Below are 26,447 nucleotides of genomic sequence, written 5' to 3'. Positions count from 1 at the left end.
AGTCCTCTGAACTGGGAGTGTTCCTGTCCTACAAGAAACCTGAGGAACCTGTGGGTCAAGTGAACATCCACAGGAAAGTAAGCATCTTTCATGTTGAGAGCTGCTCATCATACGTCTTTTTTCCAAGCAGAGAATTACTGAGGCCAACTTAACCATGCAGAATTTTAATTTGTGAATATAAACATTTAACTGATGTAGGTCGAGAATGGGCCTCCATCCTCCCTTTTTCTTGGGAACTATGAAATTGTGGGAGTACAACCCTTTACCTCGATGCTGAGATGGAACTTGCTCTATAGGTCCTCATTTGAGGAGCAAGTCTACCTCCTTGTTTGAGGAGGATCTTCTCATGAGAGAAGACGCTGAATAGGGGCCAGAAAGGGGGCTTATGAGGAGGTGGAGAAAGAAATTTGATGGTAGCTAAAGTGGATGATATCTAGTACCCACTTGTCTGTTACAGCCCTCCAGTTGTGGGCAATGTATGCTAGGCAGCCACCAAAGGGGAATTTGGAAACAGGTGAGGATGATATCATCATTATGTTGCAACTCCCCAGAGTTTGGTCAAAAGTATGACCTTGCATCTCCCTAGGTAGGTGATGGTTCATCCTGGACATAGGATTCAGAAGATGAGAAAGCCAACTCCATTGGCAGTACTGTCAATGACAGGGAGGAAGATGTGGCTCCTGGACAGACTAGGGGAGTAACTTATTCTCCTTGAGCTGGCTCCTTTTCTGGGGTCAAAATGTCACTCAGAAGGATTGGACCCAAAAGTAGAGGACATTGTGGGTCCAGGGTAGTGTATGTCTCAGTCTGTCCTGATGTTCTAGACGTCCCAGTTGTTGGTTTTCACCAGATCTGGTGCCACAACAGACAGTGGTTGGTGGATCCCTATGGGGCCAGGCTGGTTCTGTCAGAGAAAGAGTTCCATCTAGAGCTCTTGGTTGGTACAGGTGGTTGTTGGTCCTCTGGCTAGAGATCACAGTCAGCATCTGTGTCAGTGCTGGGGCTGGTACCATTGGAGCTTTGTTCCTGCACACTTTTCCGTCACGGTCCGGAGGCTTAAGAAAACCTAAGTCCTTGGGACCTGTACATGAAGACTCAACTGACTTGGAAGGAGTCAAGGAGGGATCCTTCTTCTGGAAACAGACTTAGAGGGGGATCTGTTTTTATGTCTCTGACAGTGTCCCTTATTCACATGACAAGACCGGCTTAGAGTTAGCTGACCTGACCTCTGCTCCAGAGCTCATGCTCAAAGGTGTGATGTTCAAGAACTGAGATTGACATCAGGAAGGTACGCCCAGTCTGGATCTGACTGGAGTCTTATGGCTTTCTCCATGAAGTGTTTCCTCAATCAAAGCTCTCATCCCTCTTGGTTCTGGAGTGGGAAGAAGCAACAGATACTGCATTTGGTGGAGATATGTGCAGCAATGCAGTGAAGAGTGAGAAGCAGCGAGGACAGGACACAAAGTTTTTAAATCCCAGAATCCTTAGCATAGTCCTACTCTCAAAAGGGGAGACAGAGAGAGTCCTCAAGGTTGGGAAAACTAAGCTATACTAACTATACAGAATACTATAAAACTCTATAAAAGCACTACCAGATTATATACAATTATAACAGAGATAAGACAGTGCAAGGATACCTCCAGATACAGAGGATTCCGACTCAGGCCATGCAGCAGTAAGAAGAAACCAGAGGTGGTCAGTCTGCACCTCCCCTTATATCCTCGGTGCTGAGCACAAGGAGTTCCGAAGTGCAGACCTGGATGAATGGACACTACTTGCAAGATTTTCGCTCTTGGGTGCATGGTAGAATACACATAGGGGCCAGCAATAAAAAAAACTTTGGTGTTATGGGGCCTAATTTTTAAACTGGGCTTCCATTTCTGAGGGCACAAGTTTGCATCCACAGTTCATTCATGCTTTTTAATGACGATTTGTTTGGGGGAGAACAGTTGTACCACACAAATGGAGACTTGGTTTGAAAACTACGCTTGACTTCAAAGTAATGTCATCGGAGTCCATAACAAGCTCAAAGACTCCAAGAGCTATACTAAGCCAAACTACCATTTCTCAAAAAAGTGACTTATCAGAAAAAAATAAAATTGCGTGCCTCTAAATTGTGGTCAGTTTCTACGACAGCATGAGAAAAGCAAGTTACAAAACTTCACATTATTGCCTCTATATCCATTTGTTAAGAAGAGAGTATTAAAGTTCAAAATGTCCACGTTATTCCTTTTCCACAACTGCTAATTATCTCTTACTCCACTGAATTGCTGCCATGTAGCTGATTATAGCTGCAAATAGCACAGTACTACTGCAACAATCCAGATTCTTAAGTGTTCCCAAGTTTTAGAAAAACTGCATAGTGGCTAATACAATCTTCATAATTGCCAATAGTCAAGTTCCCTTTGACCAAAAGGGACTCAATATTTTGGGTTTAAAATGAAGATTTATGAGCTAAGACATTTCTGGTTCATGTCTCAATTTCATCCTCATCAAAAAAAAAACCCCACCACACAGGGGTGGTTTGATATCAAATACCTGAAATCTTTGAAAGATTGAGTGTGTGGGCAAAAATGCCACCTTAACTACAAATTAGGTGAAGGAGTCTGCTTGCTTAAATGAAGGAGTCTTGGAAGGCATGACAATTCTCACTTGTGGAAAATGAGCTTCTTCAACACAGGTGAAGGAGAAAAAAATGGAGCCAAAATGCTGAAACTTGCAATTAACTTAACCACACAACCCTGTCTGATGTTAATGCCTGCCACTTCTTTAAAGGGGTTCTAGAGGTCTCTAGAAAACCCCTAAAACAACACACATTGAGACTGTTTGATCCCAAAACAGGGGTCTAGGCAGCAATGTTTGATTTTGGAGAAGAATCTCTTGTGTAACTTTATTATAACTGACACCACCACACAGGTACCATACCTGCACTCTTTCCATTTCTGAAAGATATCAAATTCCATAGCTTCAGTCTGGTTTGGTGTAAATCTGAATTCAGACACTAGTTCCGGTGTGTGTTCTGGGTGCTCACACTCTCCAAGTTCAGCTGGAATCATTCAGAAAGCCAGAAAAAAGGTCACCCTGTCACCACAAACATTAAAAAACAACTTGCTTCTACAAAGATACTTCCATATCCCCATTTAGCAGCCTACTGAAGAAGTTTTAGAACATACATTTGTTGTTGCCATCTGTATAAGTACTTAAGTTCTGCCATCTCAAATTACAAATCAGACTAGAAACTCTATAGGAAAGTTTAGGACACAGATTCAGAATTCTAAACAAATGAAATACTGCTACTTCTTGCATTTAAGGGATTTCAAGAGGAATATAATTTCAATTAAAAACAGATCAAATGCACTACTTTTACATACAAGGTTACTCTGCATTTCCTTTAATTGAAACGTATTTTTTTCATCACTAAGTAGTGTTTCCCACGATTGCATATTTCTTCCCACATTGTATATATGGAAATGTAAAGATACAGTAGCTAATGTCAAGAAATTGATTATAGCATTTTCTAAACCCCCAACACTATCATAATTTTCCTGTCTGTAATATATATTTGGGAAGAGTAGTAGTAGTTGTTTTTTTTGTTTTTTTTTGAAAGCACAGACTGAGCATGGCATTGATCCTGCAAGGTGTTGGGCACCCTTAAATTGAGATCAGAACCCTACTGAATTGAGCCCCTACCTCCTATACATACGGTGAGAAATTTCCCACATGGTTCCATGAATGTCTGACCTATACAAATAGTTTGCAATTTAACTGCTTCAGTACTGTTTAACATACATGCAGCAAACATGCATCTCCAATGCTATCACATACAAATGACACATGATTACATATGTGCTAATGTTGGTACTTTTAGTAAAAGTGATGGACAGGTCATGGGCAGTAAACAAAAATTCACGACCTATGACTTGCCCATGACTTTTACTATGTGCCCCTAACTAAAGCTTGGGCTGGAGGACCATGGGTAGGGGTGGTCTGGGGGCACCATGGGTGCTGAGGGGGGTGGCCCAGGACCCCTGCTGTTGTGGGGAAGGAGGCGGGTGGTGGTGCACAACCCGGGACCCCCACTGGCACTAGAGGGTGTGTGTGTGTGTGTGTGTGTGAGAGTGAGTGTGTGAGAGAGAGAGAGAGAGAGAGAGCGCGCGCACGGCGGCGCGCAGCCTGGGACCCATGCTTGGGGGGGGGGGGTAGGGAAGTGCAACCCGGGACCCCTGCTGGTTGGGTGGGAACCACAGACAATGGGAGCTGTGGGGGCAGCACCTGCGGCTGCGAGCTACACGCAGAGCCCCCTGGCCTCTCTGCCTAGGAGCTGCGGGGATATGCCGGTGGGAGACAGGGAGTCCCCCCACCCCCCAAGGTAAGCACGGCCTGCACCCCAAACTCCCTGCCCCAGCCCTGATTCCCCTCCCACACACCCAAACTCCTGCTGCTGGCTCAGGGTCGGCACTGGCCGCTGCAGAAGTCACGGAAAGTCACAGAGTCCATGACTTCTGTGACACACACATAGGCTTATTTATAATGCATCTGTATTCTTGCTGCCATGAACAACAAAGGAATTGAGAAAGTCAGTTCTGTTGAAGAAAATCTACTATTGCTTAATGTGAACATTACACAAAAGTTGCAGAAATACAGAATAGAAAGACTATTTACATGGAAAAATAGTCTTTTTGGAGATAAAAAATTATAATGATTTATTTTAAGTGATCAAGGACACCCAGATCCATTGTAAGCTGACAATTAAATTTATGATCAAATTTTAGGGTTCCTAAAATATTAAATATAATGGAGATCATGTACATGTGATAATTTTTTGCTCAACAGTATTTTCCAATGTGAATTACGACGGTAAAACATATACACAAGTTTTCACAGAGACGTTTGATAACTCTGCTGCTGTTTTGTGTCTGAGAGAAGTCAGAAGCCTCTGGTGCTGATCAGGATAAATCAGCAGATCCAGTTTTGTACATTTAGCTTCCCTGGCTGGCTCAACAGAATGCAAATTTGTTGACATTTGAGGCATAGTCCTAGGTCCATCTCTTTTCTCAGGTTTTTACTGGAGGTTCAGGGATGAGGATGGCTTATTTTGGAGCGTGTTCTTTTTTATATACATATTGTAGTAAAAAATTATGTACCTGCATTCTAACGTGTAAATAGGCAAATTATAAATAAATGCACCAACTGGTGGAATACATTTTAAAATGAGGTAGCTACCAAGGTGTCTCTAAAAAGTGTAAAATTATTTCACCTGTAGAGACACCACTGTCTCTTTAACGTAGAAAGAAAAATAAATGTGTAATAGGATTTTATAACGTGATAATGCAACAGACAACTTGAGATATTTAAAATATATCAGAAAGAGTTCACCTGTTGGTTTCAATTAACAGCTCAGAAATGCAGCTGGTTAAGTGAATTGTGTCAGAGTGACCTTAAATATATAATTTAACGTAGTGTACCAATTATTTTAGACTGAATAAAACCAAGCTTTAAATACTACATAAAGAGAAAGTTGCAATACAGGAGAATTCTAAAGCAGCGACAAAAGCATGAATAGATGCTTCTCTCCAGATTTCTTTACAAAAGTACAATTTACATCTCAAAGACAATGCAGAGAAAACACCAGCTCTTAAGGCAGTTAGTTGAAACAATGAAAGAATTAATCTAATAGAACAATATTATTCATAAATCAGCCATAACAGTAAAGTAAAAATACAGTCTTGGTTAAGAGAAAGAATCTGGGTCCCATTTAAAATGATTAACACACCAATTCCTATGTGACCTGCCCTTTCATCATCCTGCTCACCCTTAAAAAAGTCACACTAAAAGATACATTTAAATTTAGGGTGAAGTTTAAACTACTGAGGAGGGAATAATAATTTTACAGTTCTTTAAACTCCTCTGCTTATTTACAAGTCTCCAATATCAATATAAAGGAAAGAAATATACAAGAAATGATCCAAAATTGTAATTCTAATATCTGCAGACAGAGAGAATTCAATATTACAGCGCCAACATATGACATTATTTTAGAGAAAGTTACCATAAGTACCTCCAAATAGAGAAAAATTGATTGGATCAAAGAAAAAATGCCATCACCATTTATAAGTACTTTGTTTTGACATACAGTTTTAAAAATATTGGGTTTGATACCAGATAAGAAAAATTTCTTTTATGATACTGGTAATGCCATAAATGGATGACCTGCTCTATTCATTTTCTTAGTAGAGATATAATTCTCCATCTTTGATTATCAGAACTGTAGACATGTCAAGGTGTTCTATGAACAGTTCTCCTTGTCTAAAATTGGGATGAAGTTACCGATGCTTGTGATATTCTAGAGGCTCCACAGACAAAAATAAGTGCATAACAATTTGAAGCTAACGTGGGCTCTGGACTTTAACCCAGAAGGTCCATGCTGAGAGAGTAAAGAAGCAACATGAATGAAAAGAAAAGGGAGTAAACAATTCCTTTATCATCTTTGTGTACGTTCACAGTATGAACAAAACTGTGCAATATGGATCACAATTTCATGGGAAATGATGTTATTGTTATTATTACTACTTTTGCCTGGTCTTGTCTTCCCTGAATTTTGTTCCTAATCCTAGGTTGAACTGAATCCAAAATTTCACAGTCAATCTAATCCAAAACCACTAATTGGTCCCTATTATTGAATGTGGGCCATAAATTCCTCCCAAAACACTCAATCTGAAGGATCCAAAGCCCATTATATTTAATGGAAAGACTCCTTTTGACCTGAGTGGACTTTGGACCATGCCCAATATTAGGCCTACGCTCAGTGAAGCCATGGCACATAATTTCAAAACAATGAACTGAACTGAGTTTCATTACAAAAGTTTCACAAATGTCCGATTGTGAGTCAGATTCTAAAACTAAGCAAATTTATGATACTAATGACTAACCACAATAAAAATAGTTGCCACTTAAACAAATGTACAGTCAATTAGTGCCTATTCATGACAAAAGGGAAAAATAAGTGAAGAAATTGTTGGTCAACTTTTTAAAATAAAAGGTTATGTAAATTACTTCTAAATAGTCACATACCTTGAAGACATAGAGCTGCTAGTTCCACAGCAGTGTCATACGGACATTTTAGTCTTTAAAGAGATGAAACAAACAATAAAAAATATGCACATTTCTTAAATTATACTTTATATAAGCACTTTCTCGAGAAGAATCTAAAAGAGTTCTCCAACAGTCTAACTGAAAATAAAATATTGACTCGAAAGTATCAGTTAAATTGCACGGTATTTAGATCATTCAAATACTAATATTTCCATTTAATTAAGCTTAGTTACAAGTTAGTAATTAAACTAATAATTTCTTAGTTTAGTAATTTCTCATTAATACTGAACACATGATATGCTCAACTATAAATCATGTTTAAATTAATACTGAAAACATTAATCCAGAAGAAGAAAATAGGTAGTATTCCTACAATGGATTCTAGGAAACACCCCAGTCTAAGATTAAATATTTTTCTTTATAACTTTTAAAATAAATGAATGTTAGATAAAAATTTATATATATCTACCTCACAAATGCACAATTAGATTTGTCAAAAAGAGTGAGGCTGTGAAAAAAAATTTTTTTTTTACAAGTGTCTTAAATAAGAAGTGCTGACACTATTCTTGAGTGTTTTTTCCACTCCCATGCCTCTGTCATACTGACAAGAATGGCAAGCTCACATTACATTTTAAATAATCATACAGATCAAGTATCAGAGGGGTAGCTGTGTTAGTCTGGATCTGTAAAAGCAGCAAAGAATCCTGTGGCACCGTATAGACTAACAGACGTTTTGGAGCATGAGCTTTCGTGGGTGAATACCCACTTCGTCGGATGCAAGTAGTGGAAATTTCCAGGGGCAGGTATATATATGCAAGCATATACCTGCCCCTGGAAATTTCCACTACTTGCATCCGACGAAGTGGGTATTCACCCACGAAAGCTCATGCTCCAAAACGTCTGTTAGTCTATAAGGTGCCACAGGATTCTTTGCTGCTTTTACATACAGATCAAGACATTCTTTGCCCTAATTACACATGGAGTACAATAATAATAATTGGAGATATACCAATCTCCTAGAACTGGAAGGGACCTTGAAAGGTCATCAAGTCCAGCCCCCTGCCTTCACTAGCAGGACCAATTTTTGCCCCAGATCCCTAAGTGGCCTCCTCAAGGATTGAACTCACAACCCTGGGTTTAGCAGGCCAATGCTCAAACCACTGAGCTATCCCTCCCCCCTATGAGGGGGGAGGGATGAGTATAATCATTTTCCCATTTGTATGTCCCACTTGTTCTATTGTGTAATAAATAATAAACTTCTGGTTCAGATTGAAACCTTCTAATCTCCTAAAAAAACCAAAAAAATACAATATTTATTGTACTTTAGCTATTTATTAACCAAATTTTTTTCTTGTTCTTCTATGACTGAAGAAAGGAGCAATTTTAAGAGGATTATGTCCTTTGTGTAAGAATTATTTCTCCAAACCAAATGAAGTATGAGGTTTCTCTTCTGGAACTTGCTACTTGGAAATGAAAATGTATATTCTCTCTCTCTCTTTTTAAACATACATAGAATCAGAGACTTTAAGGTTAGAAGGGACCATTATGATCATCTAGTCTGACCTCCTGCACAACGCAGGCTGCAGAATCTCACCCACCCACTCCTGTATCAAACCTGTGTCTGAGCCATTGAAGTCCTCAAATCATGGTTTAAAGACTTCAAGATGGAGAGAATCTTCCAGCAAATGACCCGTGCCCCATGCTGCAGAGGAAAGCAAAACCCCCCCAGGGCCTCTGCCAATCTGCTCTGGAGGAAAATTCCTTCCTGACCACAAATATGGTGATCAGCTAAACCCTGAGCATGTGGGCAAAACTCACCAGCCAGACACCCAGGAAAGAATTTTCTGTAGTAACTCAGATCCCACCCCATCTAACATCCCATCACAAGCCATTGGGCATATTTACTGCTAATAGTCAAAGACTATTAATTGCTAAAATTAGGCAATCCCATCATACCATGCCCTCCACAAATTTATCAAGCTTAGTCTTGAAGCCAGATATGTCTTTTGCTCCCACTACTCCCCTTGGAAAGCTGTTCTAGAACTTCACTCCTCTGGTGGTTAGAAACCTTCGTCTAATTTCAAGTCTAAACTTCCTGATGACCAGTTTATATCCATTTGTTCTTGTGTCCACATTGGTACAGAGCTTAAATAATTCCTCTCCCTCCCTGGTATTTCTTCCTCTGATATATTTGTAGAGAGCAATCATATCTCCCCTCACCCTTCTTTTGGTTAGGCTAAACAAGCCAAGCTCTTTGAGTCTCCTTTCATAAGACAGGTTTTCCATTCCTCGGATCATCCTAGTAGCCCTTCTCTGCACCTGTTCCAGTTTGAATTCATCCTTCTTAAACATGGGAAACCAGAACTGAACACAGTATTCCAGATGAGGTCTCACCAGTGCCTTGTATAACGGTACTAACACTTTCTTATCTCTACTGGAAATACCTCACCTGATGCATCCCAAGCTCGCATTAACTTTTTTCACGGCCATATCACATTGCTGGCTCATATTCATACTGTGATCAACCAATACTACAAGGTCCTTCTCCTCCTCTGTTACTTCCAACTGATGCGTCCCCAGCTTATAACAATAATTCTTGTTATTAATCCCTAAATGCATGACCTTGCACTTTTCACTATTAAATTTCATCCTATTACTATTACTCCAGTTTACAAGGTCATCCAGATCTTCCTGTATGATATCTCAGTCCTTCTCTGTATTGGCAATACCTCCCAGGTTTGTCTCATCTGCATACTTTATTAGCACATTCCCACTTTTTGTGCCAAGGTCAGTAATAAAAACATTAAATAAGATTGGTCCCAAAACCAATCCCTGAGGAACTCCACTAGTAACCTCCCTCCAGCCTGACAGTTCACCTTTCAGTATGACTCACTGTAGTAGCCCCTTTAACCAGTTCCTTATCCACCTTTCAATTTTCATATTGATCCCCATCTTTTCCAATTTAGCTAATAATTCCCCATGTAGAACTGTATCTGCACTGAAATCGAGGTAAATTAGATCCACTGTGTTTCCTTTGTCTAAAAAATCTGTTACCTTCTCAAAGAAGGAGATCAGGTTGGTTTGCACAATCTACCTTTTGTAAAACCATGTTGTAATTTGTCCCAATTACCACTGACCTCAATGTCCTTAACTATTTTCTCTTTCAAACATTTTTCCAAGACCTTGCATACTACAGATGTCAAACTAACAGGCCTGTAGTTGCCTGGATCACTTTTTTCCCCTTTCTTAAAGATAGGAACTATGTTAGCAATTCTCCAGTCATATGGTACAACCCCTGAGTTTACAGATTCATTAAAAAAATCTTGCTAATGGGCTTGCAATTTCATGTGCCAGTTCCTTTAATATTCTTGGATGAAGATTATCTGGGCCCCCAGATTTCATCCCATTAAGCTGTTCCAGTTTGGCTTCTACCTTGGATGAGGTAATATCTACCGCTATATCCTCATTCCTATTTGTCATCCTACCATTATCCCAAAGCTCCTCATTAGCCTCATTAAAGACTGAGGCAAAGTATTTTTTTAGATATTGGGCCATGCCTAGATTATCCTTAACCTCCACTCGATCCTCAGTGTTTAGCAATCCCACTTCTTCTTTCTTTGTTTTCTTCTTATTTATATGGCTATAGAACCTTTTACTATTGGTTTTAATTCCCTTTGCAAGGTCCAACTCTACATGGCTTTTGGCCTTTCTCACTTTATCCCTACATGTTCTGACCTCAATAAGGTAGCTTTCCTTGCTGATCACTCCCATCTTCCACTCCATACAGAACACAATGTCCAGTTTCACCACCATATATTGTTCAAATTAAGTGCTCTCAGGGCTTCTCAGTTTCTTTTAAGGGTCGTATTTTGACTATTTCTCATTTAAATTTCAAATCTGATATTGACATATATGTAAGATAACAGGATACATAGGATTAGTATGATTCATATAAGTTTATTTATTTTACTCATGTTGTATGAGTATTTTATTTTTGAATATTTAACAATGGCTAATTGCAGCATAATGCTCACTTACAATTACATCTGTAACATGCAAATAGCCATTAAGGATAATGGAATTGTTAAAGCTATGACACAGAAAGCTCTGCATAATATTGTATGCATAGATATGTTTCTACCACCTTCTTACCAAATGAAAAAGTTCTTATTCCACTAGATTTTATTAATTTGGTTATCATTAATGTATATGTATACATTTCTGTATTCTAATAGAAAAAGAAAAAACGTACAAGAGAACACTGGATCAGTAAATGCAATTTACAATTCCTTATATACATCTTGAATAACAGAAAGGATCAGCAAGAGCTTATGGGCTTAAAGTAATACTTTTAACCCTTAAAGTGGTGCTCTTTTACTTACACTTTAAGCATGTTACAGCAACAAAAATGTACTTACTTTCCTGAAAGAATGTCTTGTCGGAGCTGTAATACAAACAGGTACCTAACAAATACATTAAATAAATAAATATAAGCAAACAATCAAATGCATACAGAGTCATCTTTTCAGCTCTCATCCCTTTGTCAAGAGTACGCTCTTAGTCAAGACATTTCCATAAACTGATTTTGTAAGTTATATGAGCCTTCGGGATCAATTATAAAGAGCACTGCACACACCTGTGGGATGCTAAGTACCCTTAACTCTCATTGAAGTCAGTGGGAGTTCAGAACATTCTACACCTCGCAGGAGTGCTCAACATATTGCAGGATGAAGTCGTAAAGCAGCATTTCAGGAACCCATCCTTATTTAAGACAGCACTGAAAACATGTACTCAACTTTGAGCATGGAGCCTTAATGCTACTGAAGCCAGTGGGACATAAGCCCATACTTTAGGATGCAATTCAGAACAGCACTTAATGAGCTATGAAGTCTAAATGCAATTATGGCTTTATTTAAAAAATTAAAAGAGCTTTGAATGAGAGAAGAACAAAGATTCCATGAACAGTGGAGATAGAAAAGAAACAACCCATTGTTATTCTGACTAAAACTAATGAAGCCCTGTAGACAAAAATGCCAGCAGATGCCTTCCTCAGTGCATTAAATTTTAAGAAATGTCATCACTTTCCCATAAAAGTATTAACTGTGTCCACATTATTTTTACAGCCTCAAAAGGCATTTACAGCTGTTAAAAATATCTTTATACAGGACAAAGATCTAGTGTAATTTCTTCTTCAATTAACTCATTTTGTTACCACTATAAATCTTCCCCCCTTCCCTTGCACTGAATTTGCACCTGCTGTCCCGGTCTCTTACCTAACTCTACAGGATGTTGGGAAATACAACCTAGCCAGAGTGGAGGTTCATTAAAAAAATTAGAATGACAAAGGCAATTCCATTTTCAAAATGGCCTTCTTTTGCTGTTTAAAAGAAAAAATAACATGCATATAAACGATGTGAAGGATGTGTTCAAATTGCTTCTGTATTTGTTTTCATTCAAAAACTCTGTTACGATGCAAGTTTCCTAGCTGATAACTATTATATTATAATTAAGGCACTTAAAAACAAAATGTAGAAAATTAAACCAATATTTTTCTAAGTAGAAGTAGCAATTAAAGTATTTTTAAGATTCCTCTGCAATTTTCCTTTTTAGCAGTGATTGGATTATACAGCACCAGAAGCTTATAGTCCAAACTATAAAGTTTATAGTGCTTTATAGGAACTGCCTTACTAGATCACATCAAAGATCCATTTAGTCCAGTGCCCTTTCTCTGAAAATGACTGGCATCAGATGCTGCCAAGGAATGTAAAAGAAATCCTGTGATAGACAATGGAATAACCTGCCCATGGGGGAAATTTAACACCAGTTTAAACCCTGAAGTATGAGGGTGTATATCTATTCTAAAATGTTTTTTATATATCATCCTACATAATGTAACTATGAATCTTCTCATTATACATGCAGATGTCTAATCCTTTTAGGAATCGTACTGAACTCTTGAACTCAATTATATCAGTGGCAGTGAGTTCCATAGGTTAATTATGACCTGTATGAAAAAGTGTGTCCTTTTATCAGTTTATTGCTACTGCTGTAATTGATAACGTATATTAAGGCTTCTGTGGAGGTTTCATAGTAAATAAATTGGCAATTACAATTGGCTCTTTAATCTTCTTGTCACACAGCAGTCAAAGTAGTACTTAATCACTGCAGGAGATAAGGAAATAGTAAACAGAGATCTGCTGACTAAAATTTTCTTATAAGCACTATAAAATGATCAATATAATCTTTAAAGAGCATAGTGGAAACAGCTTGGCCAAATTAGCAATGCAGAGCAAATTAAAAAAAAAAAAAAACCCACTAAGAAGCTCCAAATTGTCAGAAACAGAAAAAAAAATAGCAGGAAGGGTACAAAATAATAAGAGAGAATTTGCCTTGACCAAGTGACCAGAAGAGTTGGGAGGAATGGGAAGTGCAAAAATAGGCAATTTCCCCCTCCCTCCCGCTGGTTTCATGATACAGAATTTCTCCTGAATTGTGGAGGGCTCCTCACTTAACAAATACGGAATGTTCTCAAAGACCACAGGTCATCCACAGCCTCAACACAATGACGAGAAGTCCCTACAGGATGAATTGTCACCAAACAGCTTCCATTAGCTCAGGGAGACTCTGAACAAGGAGGGGCGGGGGAGGAGGAAAAGGGGGTAGAGAAGATTGAGCTGTTTGCATTGCTCCTAATCCTCCCAAAATTCTGCTGCTTTGGGGTCTTTCTTTGACCCATTTGACTTTTATTTGATCACCTCTACATTTCACAGCAGAGAAAAGCACAGAGCCCAGCTGTTGGCATTATACATTGGAAACCCCCCTTCTATTCCCCCACCCACCATGGGTTTGACAGGCAATACTGCTGCAGAAAGTCCTCCTTCTCCAGGTTCAGCTCCTACCTACCCAGTCATGGCTCCCTTTTCAAAGTCACAAAGCCTAAAACACAGAGAGTTGGAGGGAAATACCACTGCTCTGGTCCATCTGCCCCTCCATCCAAAAGCACCTGAGAGGCCAAAACAGCAGGTCTGGGCAAAAAACGGAAAGTAGGGTATGGTCCATAGACTGTCATAAAACACCAACTAGAAGATTGAACATGATGCCCATTCTACCAAGGAAGCACATATAACCCAAATTCCTCCCTCCCCACCAGTTTAATCCCCAAATATCTTATACACCCCATTGTTAAATATCAGTTTAGCAATCACAGTTATTTCCTACCTTGTAAACTCCTCATGAAGGTTGTTCGGTTCTGATGAGTAATATTTAATTCGAAAATGCAAAGTGTACGGAGGCCCAACTGTATACACAAAGATTCAAAACAGAAGTTTACACAGATTTGGTGATCCCATAGAGCAAGAAAAATTTAACACAAAATAATTATATTTTAAAGTGTCCTTATCACAGTAACATTTGACTATGTGTCTTCAATTAAAAATACTTACAAGAGATAACTATGTGCCTGTTGTGGGCATTTTAGTATGCTACCACAGCCAATATAATAAGTGATTAAGCCATGGATCATTTGTCAAGCAAATGTTTGTCCAAAAAGATGTGCCTTGCACTGTCCTAGGAATGTTGGAAAAATTCAAGCTCTGATGGGCATGAGAGAGTAACCTCCCCACCTTAGTTCTCCAGCTAAAAAGGTTCAGCAAATATGTCTTTGCTGATTTGGGCTATCATGGTGCATGTCTGGTTAAAGTATATCTTCCAGAAAGGAATCCAGTCTTTGTTTGAAGCCATTAAGAAATGGAGAATCCACTACCTCTCTATCTAGGTGCTTACATGACGACAATCACTGCTGTAGTTTCTGAAGGCCTATTGATCACCCAATCTACTAGGCAGATGGGCAGTCAAAAGCTGCACTAGTTGAAGCTTTAAAGTTGTCTTCAAGGGTAACCCCAAGAAGAGGTGTTTCAGAAGTCAAAACCATAGGTGACAAAGTTTACTGGTGAGATCTACCTTCTCAGGGCACTGACTCTTAACACTAGCTGCTGCTGGTGGAACAATAAAGCCATATGCACCACTGTCCAAAGACAATCGAGGACCCAAACTTCTCCAAAAATGCAAACCACTTTGGCAAGGAAAAGACATATTGTGCTGAGAGATGGAGCTATTACAACCCCCATCAAGTTGTTTCCCCACTGCCTTCTCTAGTATGGGTCTGAGCCAGCTTGTTCTCATACAATCCCCTAACTGGGCCAGACACCATGAAAGCAATGAAACTAAATCTGTTAAAAATGCCTTTGTGTAGAAAATATTTGATTCTTCCCTCTAGGATCATTTTGCCTTTTCCTTGGCATATCAGAGAATAAGCACTTGCTGATCATGTATCCAAGTACAGAGAAGCAGGTTGAGATGTCATGAAAAGGCGAGATCAAGTCAAGCCCCAGAGCTATCAATGGCAATGGACCCTACATTTCTTCACAATCTACCCTATTAGCCTCATACACACAAGAAGTGGTAAGAGTGAAAGTATGGTGCCCTGCAGGCCTTGCCTGAAAGGGCCACTAGAAGTGGGTGAGCAGCTCCAAGACTCTGAGATCCCTGAGAATGGAAAGAACGGAGAGCACTGAAGAAAAACCTGTGTCCACTCCTTTCAGATGTTGCAAATTGGTCAGTAGCATCTTGTGATCAGCCATAGCTATGGTAATTGTTAGATCTCATAAAATCAACATGGACACCTGGCCTATATCCATTGCTAGCAGACATTTACTGCTCAAGGATACTATTGCTGTCTCCATATCATACCCAGGCCTGACTCCAGATTAGTAGGGATCCATGAAGTTGGAGAAATCAGATGAACACAGATGTTTCAAGGGACAGTTTATTGAGCCAGGGTTGAATCATAGTTTAAGGGTGGTTGGCATCTTTACCCTCTCCCAAAGGAAAGAGTTAACAATCCCTGTCAGTAATGGTCTCAGGATCTCCTCTCTTTGCATCCACTTGCCACCAGTGACATGAGTCCAGCTCACAGGATCGCAAACATATCCAGGAACTACGTACATTAAACCAGGTGAAAGTACACCCGTGAAGATGCAAGGGGAGGCAGCAGAGGCTACCTGGACATGAAACTCAAAGGACTTCTGCAACTTCCAACAGGAACTGCCAACCCTCAGGTTCCTTCTTTTCCAGGCCAATTTCTAATTTAATGTAATTTAGGGGTTACAAGAAAGGGGAGAGCTTCCTCCTACTCTCCCCCATGCCTCCAACTACTATTAACAGGCACGTAGGAGAAATCACATAAGCTTTTCTAAACTGATATTTGGCTGCTGAATCTATTAGCAGCAACCTAAGTTAATGCTTGCTCCCCAGCCCTGGTTTATGACACAGTAACTCCAGGCAGGGATTTTCCCCTAGAAAAGAGGAAGGGACTTTTGGCATTCACAAAAGTGGTAAATAAAAATCATATTTAAAGAAGAGAGTTGAAGATTGGTCCATTACTCATTGTGACCCTTGCTTTCATAGAAAAAAAAATTTAGCCAGCCAGCCAATCATTAACTTGAATCCATTGTCTGAGAAATATTCACTATGTTATGGAAACATTTGGAGCCTCACAATCATGTTAACGAATACTCTAAACTGAATTCTTAGGGGAGGAATAAAAGAAACTTGTGGACTCAAGTTACTTACTTTTTATTTGCTTCTTAATTGGTTTAGAATGGTCCAGCCAGTGCTAAAAAAAGAAAACCTGTGTTTAAAAGTAATTCATTTTCAAGATTTTACTGGTATTTTACTGTCTAATAGAGCACAAATTAATTTAAAGGAAGGGGTCTCTGCTCTGAAAAGAAAAGACATCCATATATATTTGGTAATCTTTTATAGTTGTTTTCACTAGAAAATGTTTATTTGAACACTCCCCCCCCAACACACCTCCCTCAGGTGCCTATCTTATCAGTGAAAACTGGACTTTAAAAGTTAAACACATCCATGGGAGCTTCCTCCTTGTGAGGCACAACCCAACCAACAGTGAAAGGCTATAAAAAACAAACATACAATTCCAGCGGGGTGTAGGAAATGAAGGTTTTCCTCAAATTCTGGGCCCAATGCTTTAACTGTTACTCATAACCTTCTGAAGGCAGACAATTGTCTGGTCCAATCCCACTTGGTGGAGCTCCCACACGGCTCCCTCCGCTTCTCTGTATTCCTCCACCAACACTGTGGTTCTCTCAAGCTCAGAGTCTGAGGCCTGTTCCACCCTTAAAACTTTTGCTGGTATAGCAATGTCAGTTAGGAGTGTGATTACCTTAAAAAAAAAATTATACCAGAAAAAGCCTTTATGGAAACAGTTATACTGGCAAAAAAGTGCCTTTGCTGGTATAGCTTATTTTGTTCAGGGAACCGGTATTAGCTACACCAAAAAAAAAAAAAAAAAGCACTTGAGCCAATATAAGCTCCATCTACACTAGGACAATCTGCTTTATTGGCAAACCTTTTCTAGTATAGACTAGTCCTAAGTTTTATAATGTGCCTGTACAGTGCCCAGCATGAATCATCACTCCCAAAAGAGGCATCTGGGTGTGTTATCAAAATATAAATATTAAATGATGATAACTTGTCAAGATAGTCCCCTCACTAAATTACAGACGATAATTTGGGCCACCTTACCATAAGAGGAATTCTCTTCACATTTTTTGCTGTTTATTTAAAAACAGATAAAATAAATTAATAGGACCAGTAAGTTTGGAGCAGAAATATTCAGAAAAAGAAGGCTATTCCTTTTGCTTGCTTTTCTTGTTGGGGCATTTCCACTCTATATTAAGTAAAAACAGAATCAGAGTAAATACTTGGTATTCAACATATTCTCCTCTGCTTTTGCTAAATGCATGTGAAAATAATTAATAAAAAAGCAAAACCACAGTTTTACTATAGATGCTTTAACTAAAAGCAAAATTTATGAAACACCTAGTTGTAAAAAGTCTATTTTAAAAGTTTGCCAACCCATAACCCAAATAGCAAATAAATTCCCTGCAGAATAAAAAAGAAATAGAACAATTATTCCAAATGCGCTTTTAGTTGCCCAGAGCTTGCCTGGACTCCCTTGGGAGAAATTACCAAGGAAGCCAACTCCTTACAAATTTGAGAATTATCACCATAGTGAAAATAAAATGTTATGATAATTTTATACAAATATATTACATAGCTATAAATTAATATACACATAATCAATTATTTATCTCTCATCCAGCAAATATAGATTCACAAGAAATCAGCTAGTAATCATTTCAAGTTTCTGAGAAGAAACAAAATTATTCAAGCTTTGCTCTTTTGATTGAAATTATGCAATCAGAAATTCCTAAATTTTTTTGCTTGTAGAGAAGAGGAAAATTTTACTTCAATGAACACATTAGTCAGCAAAACATATCCTCAGCTATATTTATAGGAGCACTGTCCACATTTATCAGTATTGTCATTTCAAGTTAAATATGTACATACAATTCCATTTTCTTAAGGATTTCTAATATACAAGGTTCAGTTCTATGACTGTTTGGAGTTCATCTGGACTAAAAAAGTGTATACCTAAGCCTTTACAAAAATTTAAGAAAACAATTTAGCTAACATGGAATACTACTCTTCAGTGTTTTATTTCTAAACTAAAAAGTAAAAAAAAAATCCATTTTTTCCACTTTTTTATTCACCTTTCAAATGTACTGAGAAAGCTTCAGTACTCTTTGAATTATCTTCATTGTGTGTATTGTAAATGATTAACACATTTTAGAATGTCTGCACGTGGTATTATGCTAAACATCCATAACACTGCAAATTACCAATTAATCTGTCATATCTATACATAATTTTACAAAAAATGAGCAATTTTAAAGAAACGTTTAAGAATTTAATAAGTAGCAATATAGGCCATTACATGAGGTTCTAGCCTAAACAGCTAATGTACATTTGTAACTGTTCATTCCTTCTACATATACAATACAGTCATAAATGTAGGATTCTCCAGGGGACAACAAACAGCAAGCACTGGACATCATTTTACACTCACTCATTTGAGAAGCAAACTCAGATTATACCACTATTCAGCGCTTTTCAAAATAGGGGGCAATTTTAGTCCTTGCAGATTCATGAACTGCTATCAACTTAAGCCCAGCTGTTTTGGATCGCTTCTGCAAAAACTGGGCTAAAGTCCGCCATAGTCAGTGTCTGGATGTTTCTCCATAATGGTGTTAGTCTTCTTACAGGCCCGCTGAACCCAAGTAATAGCCCTTATCACCCTACTCCTCCCTATAAGCTGCAGTTGCCTGGATGGCTGAGGTGGCCAGGAGCACTGAAAGTGTGTCAAGAAAAAACAGTATTGGCCTCTGCTGCCGTAAATGCTGGAAGCACACCAGCTTAGAAGCCAGAATTTCATATGCCCATGGAACGCAGGCCCTAGCCTCTAAGCAAAAAATCAGAAGCTCTTATTATTGACATACAGCCAGAGGAATTGAAATGGAAACGGAAGTGAAGACTTCATGGCATCCTTGCCAAGAACCAAAAATTACTTGGCTATGTTACAAGCTATTGACTGGAACCCATAATCACTATCCCAACTCAGAACGTGAACACAAAAGGGTGAATTCCAGAAGTCTTAGTATGAAGCTGCCTGGAGTTGGGGGACTCCACAAGAACTCTTTTTGATAACTTCTGCAGAGGGTCTGCCTCCTTTTAAAAGCTGGAGCTCAGGCTAATGGACTTCAAGTTGTGAGGGTCCAAGTGCATCAAGGAGCCACTGCTTAGAAGGGGTCCTTTGAGGATGATACAAGAGTAGAAATTAGGTAGTGCTTTTTCCTACTACACTACATTCCCCTGCTCCAATTTGGACTCTGAGCAAGTTATCAGTGCCCTTGAAAGGTAAGGAAGATTAATCGTAATTCCACTTTGAAATTCATTTTTCTATGGGAAGTTCTATAACAATTTTATATTTAGAATGTTGAAGGCAAAGAAAAATGGCTACCTGCATTTTGACAGTTATCTGAGACATCATCACTGTCTTCATGTCTTTTATTAGTCTTCATCAAGGTGTGTGTAATATGATAGTAACCATGGTAGGCCTGATTCACCACTGCATTACACTGGTGTAAAACTGGAGCAACTTAATGGACATCACCAACTGAGAATGTTTTCAATGGAGTTACACTTGGTTTTTATACTAGTGTAACAATGGTGAATCAGGCCCAATGGTCTTAGTTTTTAAGGACCTGGTTGGAATTAATAGCACTATTCTTCCCAAGGTCATTGATTTCTATTTTTGTCCTCTTTGTTTCGAAAAACTGGTGCAAAGAAGAATTAGGACAATTTCCAGTTACTTCCCTGTTTATTTAATCACTTTCTATCTCCTTGAAGAAAAGTACTGAGAATAATTCCTCAATAATGGTAACAGCCAATATTTTCCCAAAATAGAACAGCCACATAAGATAAGAGACGCATTTATGTCAAGATACAGCCAATAAACTGTACCTACTGGAACACACTGAGGATGACTGCAACTGCCAACTGAAGACTGAAGTTGGTACAACTGCATCAGCATGCTCCTTAAGCAATATAGGCTGACAAATACACCACACACCTGTGCTTTGAAAACTCCATTGGCTCCCCATTTGCTTCATAAAAGAATTCAAAGTCCTGGTCTTGAGCTACAAAGCCCTCAAAGGTGACCTGAAAAGGAAAAAAATTGGGTTTGACCCTTTTTTGTTACTTGTTTTGCTGCTTTATTACGCATAAAGAAGGCCTGGAAAATGTTTTGCCCCTGCTTGTTTTCAACCTTCAGAATGTCCTGAATGGCAGGTCTGGTTTTGCTGGAAGACTTACTGGAAGTCTCAGAAGATACCATCTACAAACTCTCTCAGCCTTTAACTGGTGGGGGGGGGGGGGGGCTCTGAACCGCCGTCAAGTACATTTTCTTCTTAAGGTTTGTTAAGTGTTAACATGAACAAAAAGCAAAGAGCTTTAAATTAACAATCTGAACTAATATCACCTTTCCTCTCAATAAGGTTTTGCTTGAGTGGTATCTCTGGTATCATAATCCTACCAGTTCTTCAGTTATCCACACCATCTTCCAATATAGACAAGACCTGAATTTCTAAAGTAAAATCACAAGCAGGGAAAATACCAAAATCATTTTTCAAGGCAAAAAATATCCAATGAAAAACACTGTCATGCCTTCTTTATACAGTATAAAGTTTTAAAAAAGAAATAAGAACAAACCCTTTTTCTTCTCTTCTGAAGGTCACCTTTAATAATAATTAGAGTCTGAACAGCATTGGGGCCACATTGTTATAGAGACTTTACAAATATATAAGTGAATGATGGACTGCACTCCCAAGAATTTACATAGATTAGAATCTGGCTTCCTTACAGTACACATCATATTCTATGACATCACCAAGACATCTATGTTCCATATGGATGATGCAGCTGCAGAGATCCAGATAAAAGATATTAGATGGTACTTGTCAGAATGGTCAGAACAGAATCTTGGGCTCAAACACAAGCCATACCTGTTTTGAGAAAGGTTTACCCCAACTGTAAATCACCAGTGTTTACACACCCACAAATTATATGTGGATGTTTCACATAATGAGTATGCTAACGCTCCACTCCACACAGGACAGGTTGACATATATATATTTATTTTATAAGTCTGCAACATGTGTTAGAACACTAAAATTAGCAACTAAGATCTGGATTGGGTTGCAATAATTTTCTATCAAAAAACTTTTACAAATTTGGAGAAATGAGAAGATGTATAATAGACAATGTGAGGTTTGAAATACAGAGCACTAAAACTTCTGCACAGAAGGCAAGTTTGAACTGAGAGTGGTAGCCTATAATAGCAGGGGATTCTCTAACAGCAAGTGCTAGTGCAAATAAAAATGACAGGCCCCATTACTGTCTATTTTAGCTAAGGGATTACAATATGATAAGAGTAACTGAATGAATTTAGGGCAGAATCCAGACCTTTCAAAGTACAAAATAAACAATTCCACTCCACCTGGCTAACTTCCTGTCAACATTCAGTGGAAGAACTGCAGTGGAAAGAGAGAAGTTATGAGCTTTACCATCATTATGTTACAAATGGCTCTAATGTCTGTGGACCAAATATTTTAAGACAGGAAGCTTTATTAAGAGAAAGTTAAGGGACTGGGTTTTCCCTTTTTGCAATGAAAATGCTAGGATGTTGTAGGGAAAAATAAGTAAGATAGTAAGGGAAGGATATCTGTGCAGTTTCAATAAAAGTATCATCACTGTGCCTGTGACTTATGGTGATATTATGTCAGATTTGCCCATTTCACTGAATAATATTGCTTCTATTTGAATGCTGTAAAATAGTCTATTAAAAACCCATCAGCATTGGAGTTTGTCTTAACATTTTCACTATCATTTATTCTTCATCCGACTTGAAAGAATGAACTAGCATAATATGACCACACATATCACCTCTTCTCAACAGCTAAGGATGAAAAATAGCCTTCCTCGATTCATCTTAGACATGTTGCCAATGGTGCTGTGTACTGATAAAATATTCATTTCTTTGTATTTGATAAGAATTATGTATTCGTTTATATGGACAAGGATATCATAAATCTTGTATTAAGTATTCATTTCCATGCGTTTACGTACTTGGGTTTGGTAAATTTGATTGGCAAACAATTGACCAGTCAACTGACTGCCTATATTTGACCAGTCAATTATTGTCAAAAATTCCAGCAAGAATGCCCTGATGGAAGTGGCAGCTTACCTTTTTGATTGCATCATGGCTCCATTCTTTCAGTTTTTAGAACTTCATTTCACTGTGTTTTGCATTTTTCTGAGTTAAAATAACTCAGTTAGGTAATTAGTTTTTTGTAATTAGGTATAAGAATCTAAGGTTAAGCCTTTTGGAGAGCATGGAGGCTTAGGGCTTGTCTTTATTATTATCAATGCACTGGTGCCAATTTAGCGCATCTGGTGAAGATACATTATGCTGACGGGAGAGTGCTCTTCCATCGGCATAATTACTCCACCTCAATGAGGACACAGTGGGGTGTAGACACTGCTTTAAGTTGAGGTAAGTTACGTCGCTTGGGGGGTGGTTTTTTCACACCCCTGAGCGACATAACTTATCTCAACTTAAGCAGTAGTGTTGACAAGGCCTTACTCTTTTTATTTACTTACTGTTCTAATGAATTAATGGTTTAGCAAATGTTATCATTTTTTACATTATTTGACAATATTTGACTGGTAAATTGACCATTATTTTTTATTCAGTCAACTGCCAAAAGCTACTGGAAGTCAACATCTATATTCCCCTTAGTACAGGAATTCTCAAATATTTTCATAGTGCTGGCCACTTTTTAATAGAGACTATCTCCCTGCTCATTCATGATCTTGGAACATCCTTCTGGCAACTGCGGCTATTGATCACATGGAAAAATTAAGTTAGGAAAATATTTAACATTTTTAGCTTTCTTATAATGAGAAAGTGGCTCATTTAGTTGCTGTAAACAAGGAGCAGAGTTAGCACTATATAATCAACTAGTTGCCAATGGACTACCAGCAAACCCCCCAAAATGTATCCCCGAAGAGGAATCATACTCCAGCCCCAAGAAGAAGGGTAGTGAATCCCTTATCCCACAGGGAGGAGTTGTGAGACAAGGGCAGGAGGACACAAGTGGGAAAGTTTCTCCAGTGAGGCTAGGGGCTGCTGTGGGATTGGCACATCTCTCTGACTGAGAGGAAATTGGCAACCTGAAGCCTTGGAACAACAGTGAGCTGGAGCGGAACCTGCCTGGTGCCCAGGTAAGCCCCCACTTCCAGCCAAGACTCCTCCACCCTCACTCAGGCCCCCTTCCCTTCACCCTCAACACATACACACCTCCTGCACTCCAGCCACCCTCAGTCCAGTCTCGTTAGAGAAAGGCAGGAAATGGTTTTCCCACCTTGGGAAACTGATACCATTTTTTCCCCCATTTTGCATCAGGACAAAATTGAGACATTCCAATGTTTTTGTTTTGTTTCTTTGTGAGAGAGAGAGAGAGAGAGAGACACTGACTGACTCTCTCACTTACCCCAGACTAGTCAATAGCATGTTTGCTAGGGCAACTCTCTGGGATGTGGGAGACCCAGCTTTAAGTCCCTACTCTGAAGCAGGCAGACTCTCAGGTGAGCACCCTGACCATCAAGCTATTCAAAGGTGGGTATTTCTCTGGTTTTGAACAGAAATACCATCCTAATCCTGAGAAACAGTTCCCTCAAAAAGTTTTATTGAAACTGGTATGTTCCTGCAAAAAGTTTTGGGTTTTACAAATTGGTCTTTTCCAAACAAAAAACGTTTAACTGAAAAATCCCTGACCAGCTCTAAACCTCCCACCTAGACTCCCCCAGCCAAACTGTCTGCTCTTCTAATTTCCCACAGTAAGATCTCTACCAGCCAAATCCAAAGTTTATTTTACTAGGAGTTCATAAATACTCAAGTTAAGCTTACATGGCCTAAAATAAATATGCACAAAATGGAGCATGTGATACTTCAAACATCAATTTTTTAAAACAATCGAGTTTGGGAACCACCGTTCTTGAAATCTGAAAAACAGTAGGCTTCTTGCACTTGAGCTGAAGACCTCAGTTATTGGTCACTTACAGAAAAACCCTGATTTTCTTCCTAACTAGAAGTCAGCCAACAGACTAACAAAGACATATACTGCCAGATCTGGTGCTCTCTGAAATTAAAGGCAGAAAGATCTCAGTGACATCAAAGCAAGCAGGATTAGGTCCATAACTCCCATTGAAATCACTTGGCCATAAATTATCTACAACACAAACTGTTAAAAGCTTTATTTAATTTGAATTTATTTGCTTCAAAGGTAGCCACTGTAGATGCTTTCCTGGAGATTTAACAGCATGGAAAGTTTGAAAAGCTCATAAAAAGCTGTTCTTTAGCAAGGAGAAGAGAAGGAAACAAAGTTAATCTTTCAGATCAGGGTAACTATCTTTTTTTCAGGGTCTTGAAGAGGACGCCGCCAAGCGGGGAGCAACGCAGGTCCAGACACCAACAGGGGAGCGGATGATGGACGGGACACCACTGGCACAGAGCACACCTCAGAGGACAGAGCTAATTCCCAGATGGGCCAGTGGGAGGCGCTGCGGTGGTGAGTCCAACACCGTCACAAAATGATAGAGCTTCACAGGTGTAAGTTTGAGTCACAAGTTTCTGCTTAGCAGAATTAAAGGGTTAAGGCATCAGTTGGAGTTTTGTCCATAAAATATAGCTTCCCCTAAAGCATGCTGCTGCAAGCTGAATCTGAGCCTGGAAAGCCACATTGAAGAATTGTGTGAAACAAATAGCCTTCCTCCTCTTACTCCTCCTGCAGTTACTCCACATCTCAAGAGGAAAAGAAAATTGTGCACAACAATTTGCCCAGTGTAGCACAAACCTCATTAGATATTTTGTTGTACAGCTGCTCTGCTGGTGACTGGCTGATGCCACTCCAGATCAACTTCAGTAATAAATAACAACCTTTAATTTCTAGGCATCCATGCCTGAAGGCTTCTGGCATCTTCACAAAAAATAAGCTGAACAATTTACAACAAACAGGCAACATGCCTGATTAAATCCCAGAGTGGGAAGAGACTGAAAAATTTCCAGCAGTGCACACCTCACGTAAGAGAAAGTCTAGAGCCTAACTACGACGGGTACTATTGTTTTTGTGTATTAAAAAGTGTGTGAGAGAAGTAGTATTGGCTAAGAGAATTTCTCAGTCAGAGGTCCTCAGAAGTCAAGAGCCTGCTTCTCCACCACCTCTCAAGATTGTACTATGGTATTATCATAAGCCCTTCAGGTAAACAGCCCATATTCCTTCTAAAAGATTAAAGAAGTCTATGGACTAGAACAGCTCTGGGAATTTTTAATGTGTTGAAGTCTTTCATGTATAGTTCACTGGTAAAATCAGCCCTAGGCAGATGTAACTGAAAGTAGTTATTCATGAGACACATGAGTAGTAGCTACATGAAGACAGCCAATTACCTCAGTCTAGTTTTTAGCGGATGGGTGTCCATATCACCATTGCAATTGGCCTCAGCACTGAGGGAAAGGAGACATTTATTATTTGTATTAAAATAGCACAGAGGTCTTAAGGGAGATTGGGTCCCCACTGTGCTGCATGCCACACATTCATATAGTTAGGGACAGGTCCTGCCCCAAGGAGCTTACAACACACAGACAAAGTGGGTGAAAAAAATATTACTCTCCCTTTTTATAAATGGGGATTTGCCCAATGTGAAACAGTAAGTCTATAGCAGAGTCAGCAACTGAATCTGTTGTATTATCAAAATATTTACCAGTTTTCTACTCCATCCCTCCTAAAATTTTATATATTTAAGGTGGTCTCTGA

The 26,447-nt window shown here is 38.9% G+C and overlaps 1 protein-coding gene across 3 annotated transcripts in view; it reads right to left on the bottom strand.

The window, feature by feature from the left end:
• EPB41L4B (erythrocyte membrane protein band 4.1 like 4B) overlaps window positions 1–26,447 on the bottom strand; it is a 290,295-nt gene that overhangs the window by 156,224 nt on the left and 107,624 nt on the right. For all 3 annotated transcript variants that reach the window (XM_045005334.1, XM_045005335.1, XM_045005336.1), the window contains exons 3-7: window positions 16,723–16,765; window positions 14,311–14,389; window positions 11,511–11,555; window positions 7,072–7,124; window positions 2,926–3,046 (exon numbers count right to left, since the gene is read on the bottom strand). In XM_045005334.1, coding sequence (XP_044861269.1) covers window positions 2,926–3,046; window positions 7,072–7,124; window positions 11,511–11,555; window positions 14,311–14,389; window positions 16,723–16,765 — 341 coding nt within the window. The remainder of the gene's footprint in view (window positions 1–2,925; window positions 3,047–7,071; window positions 7,125–11,510; window positions 11,556–14,310; window positions 14,390–16,722; window positions 16,766–26,447) is intronic.

This window comes from Mauremys mutica, chromosome 2, assembly GCF_020497125.1.
Source record: "Mauremys mutica isolate MM-2020 ecotype Southern chromosome 2, ASM2049712v1, whole genome shotgun sequence".
Taxonomy (NCBI): domain Eukaryota; kingdom Metazoa; phylum Chordata; order Testudines; family Geoemydidae; genus Mauremys; species Mauremys mutica.
The sequence above is the reverse complement of the archived record's forward strand: the minus strand, read 5'-3'. Positions and strand labels throughout refer to the sequence as shown.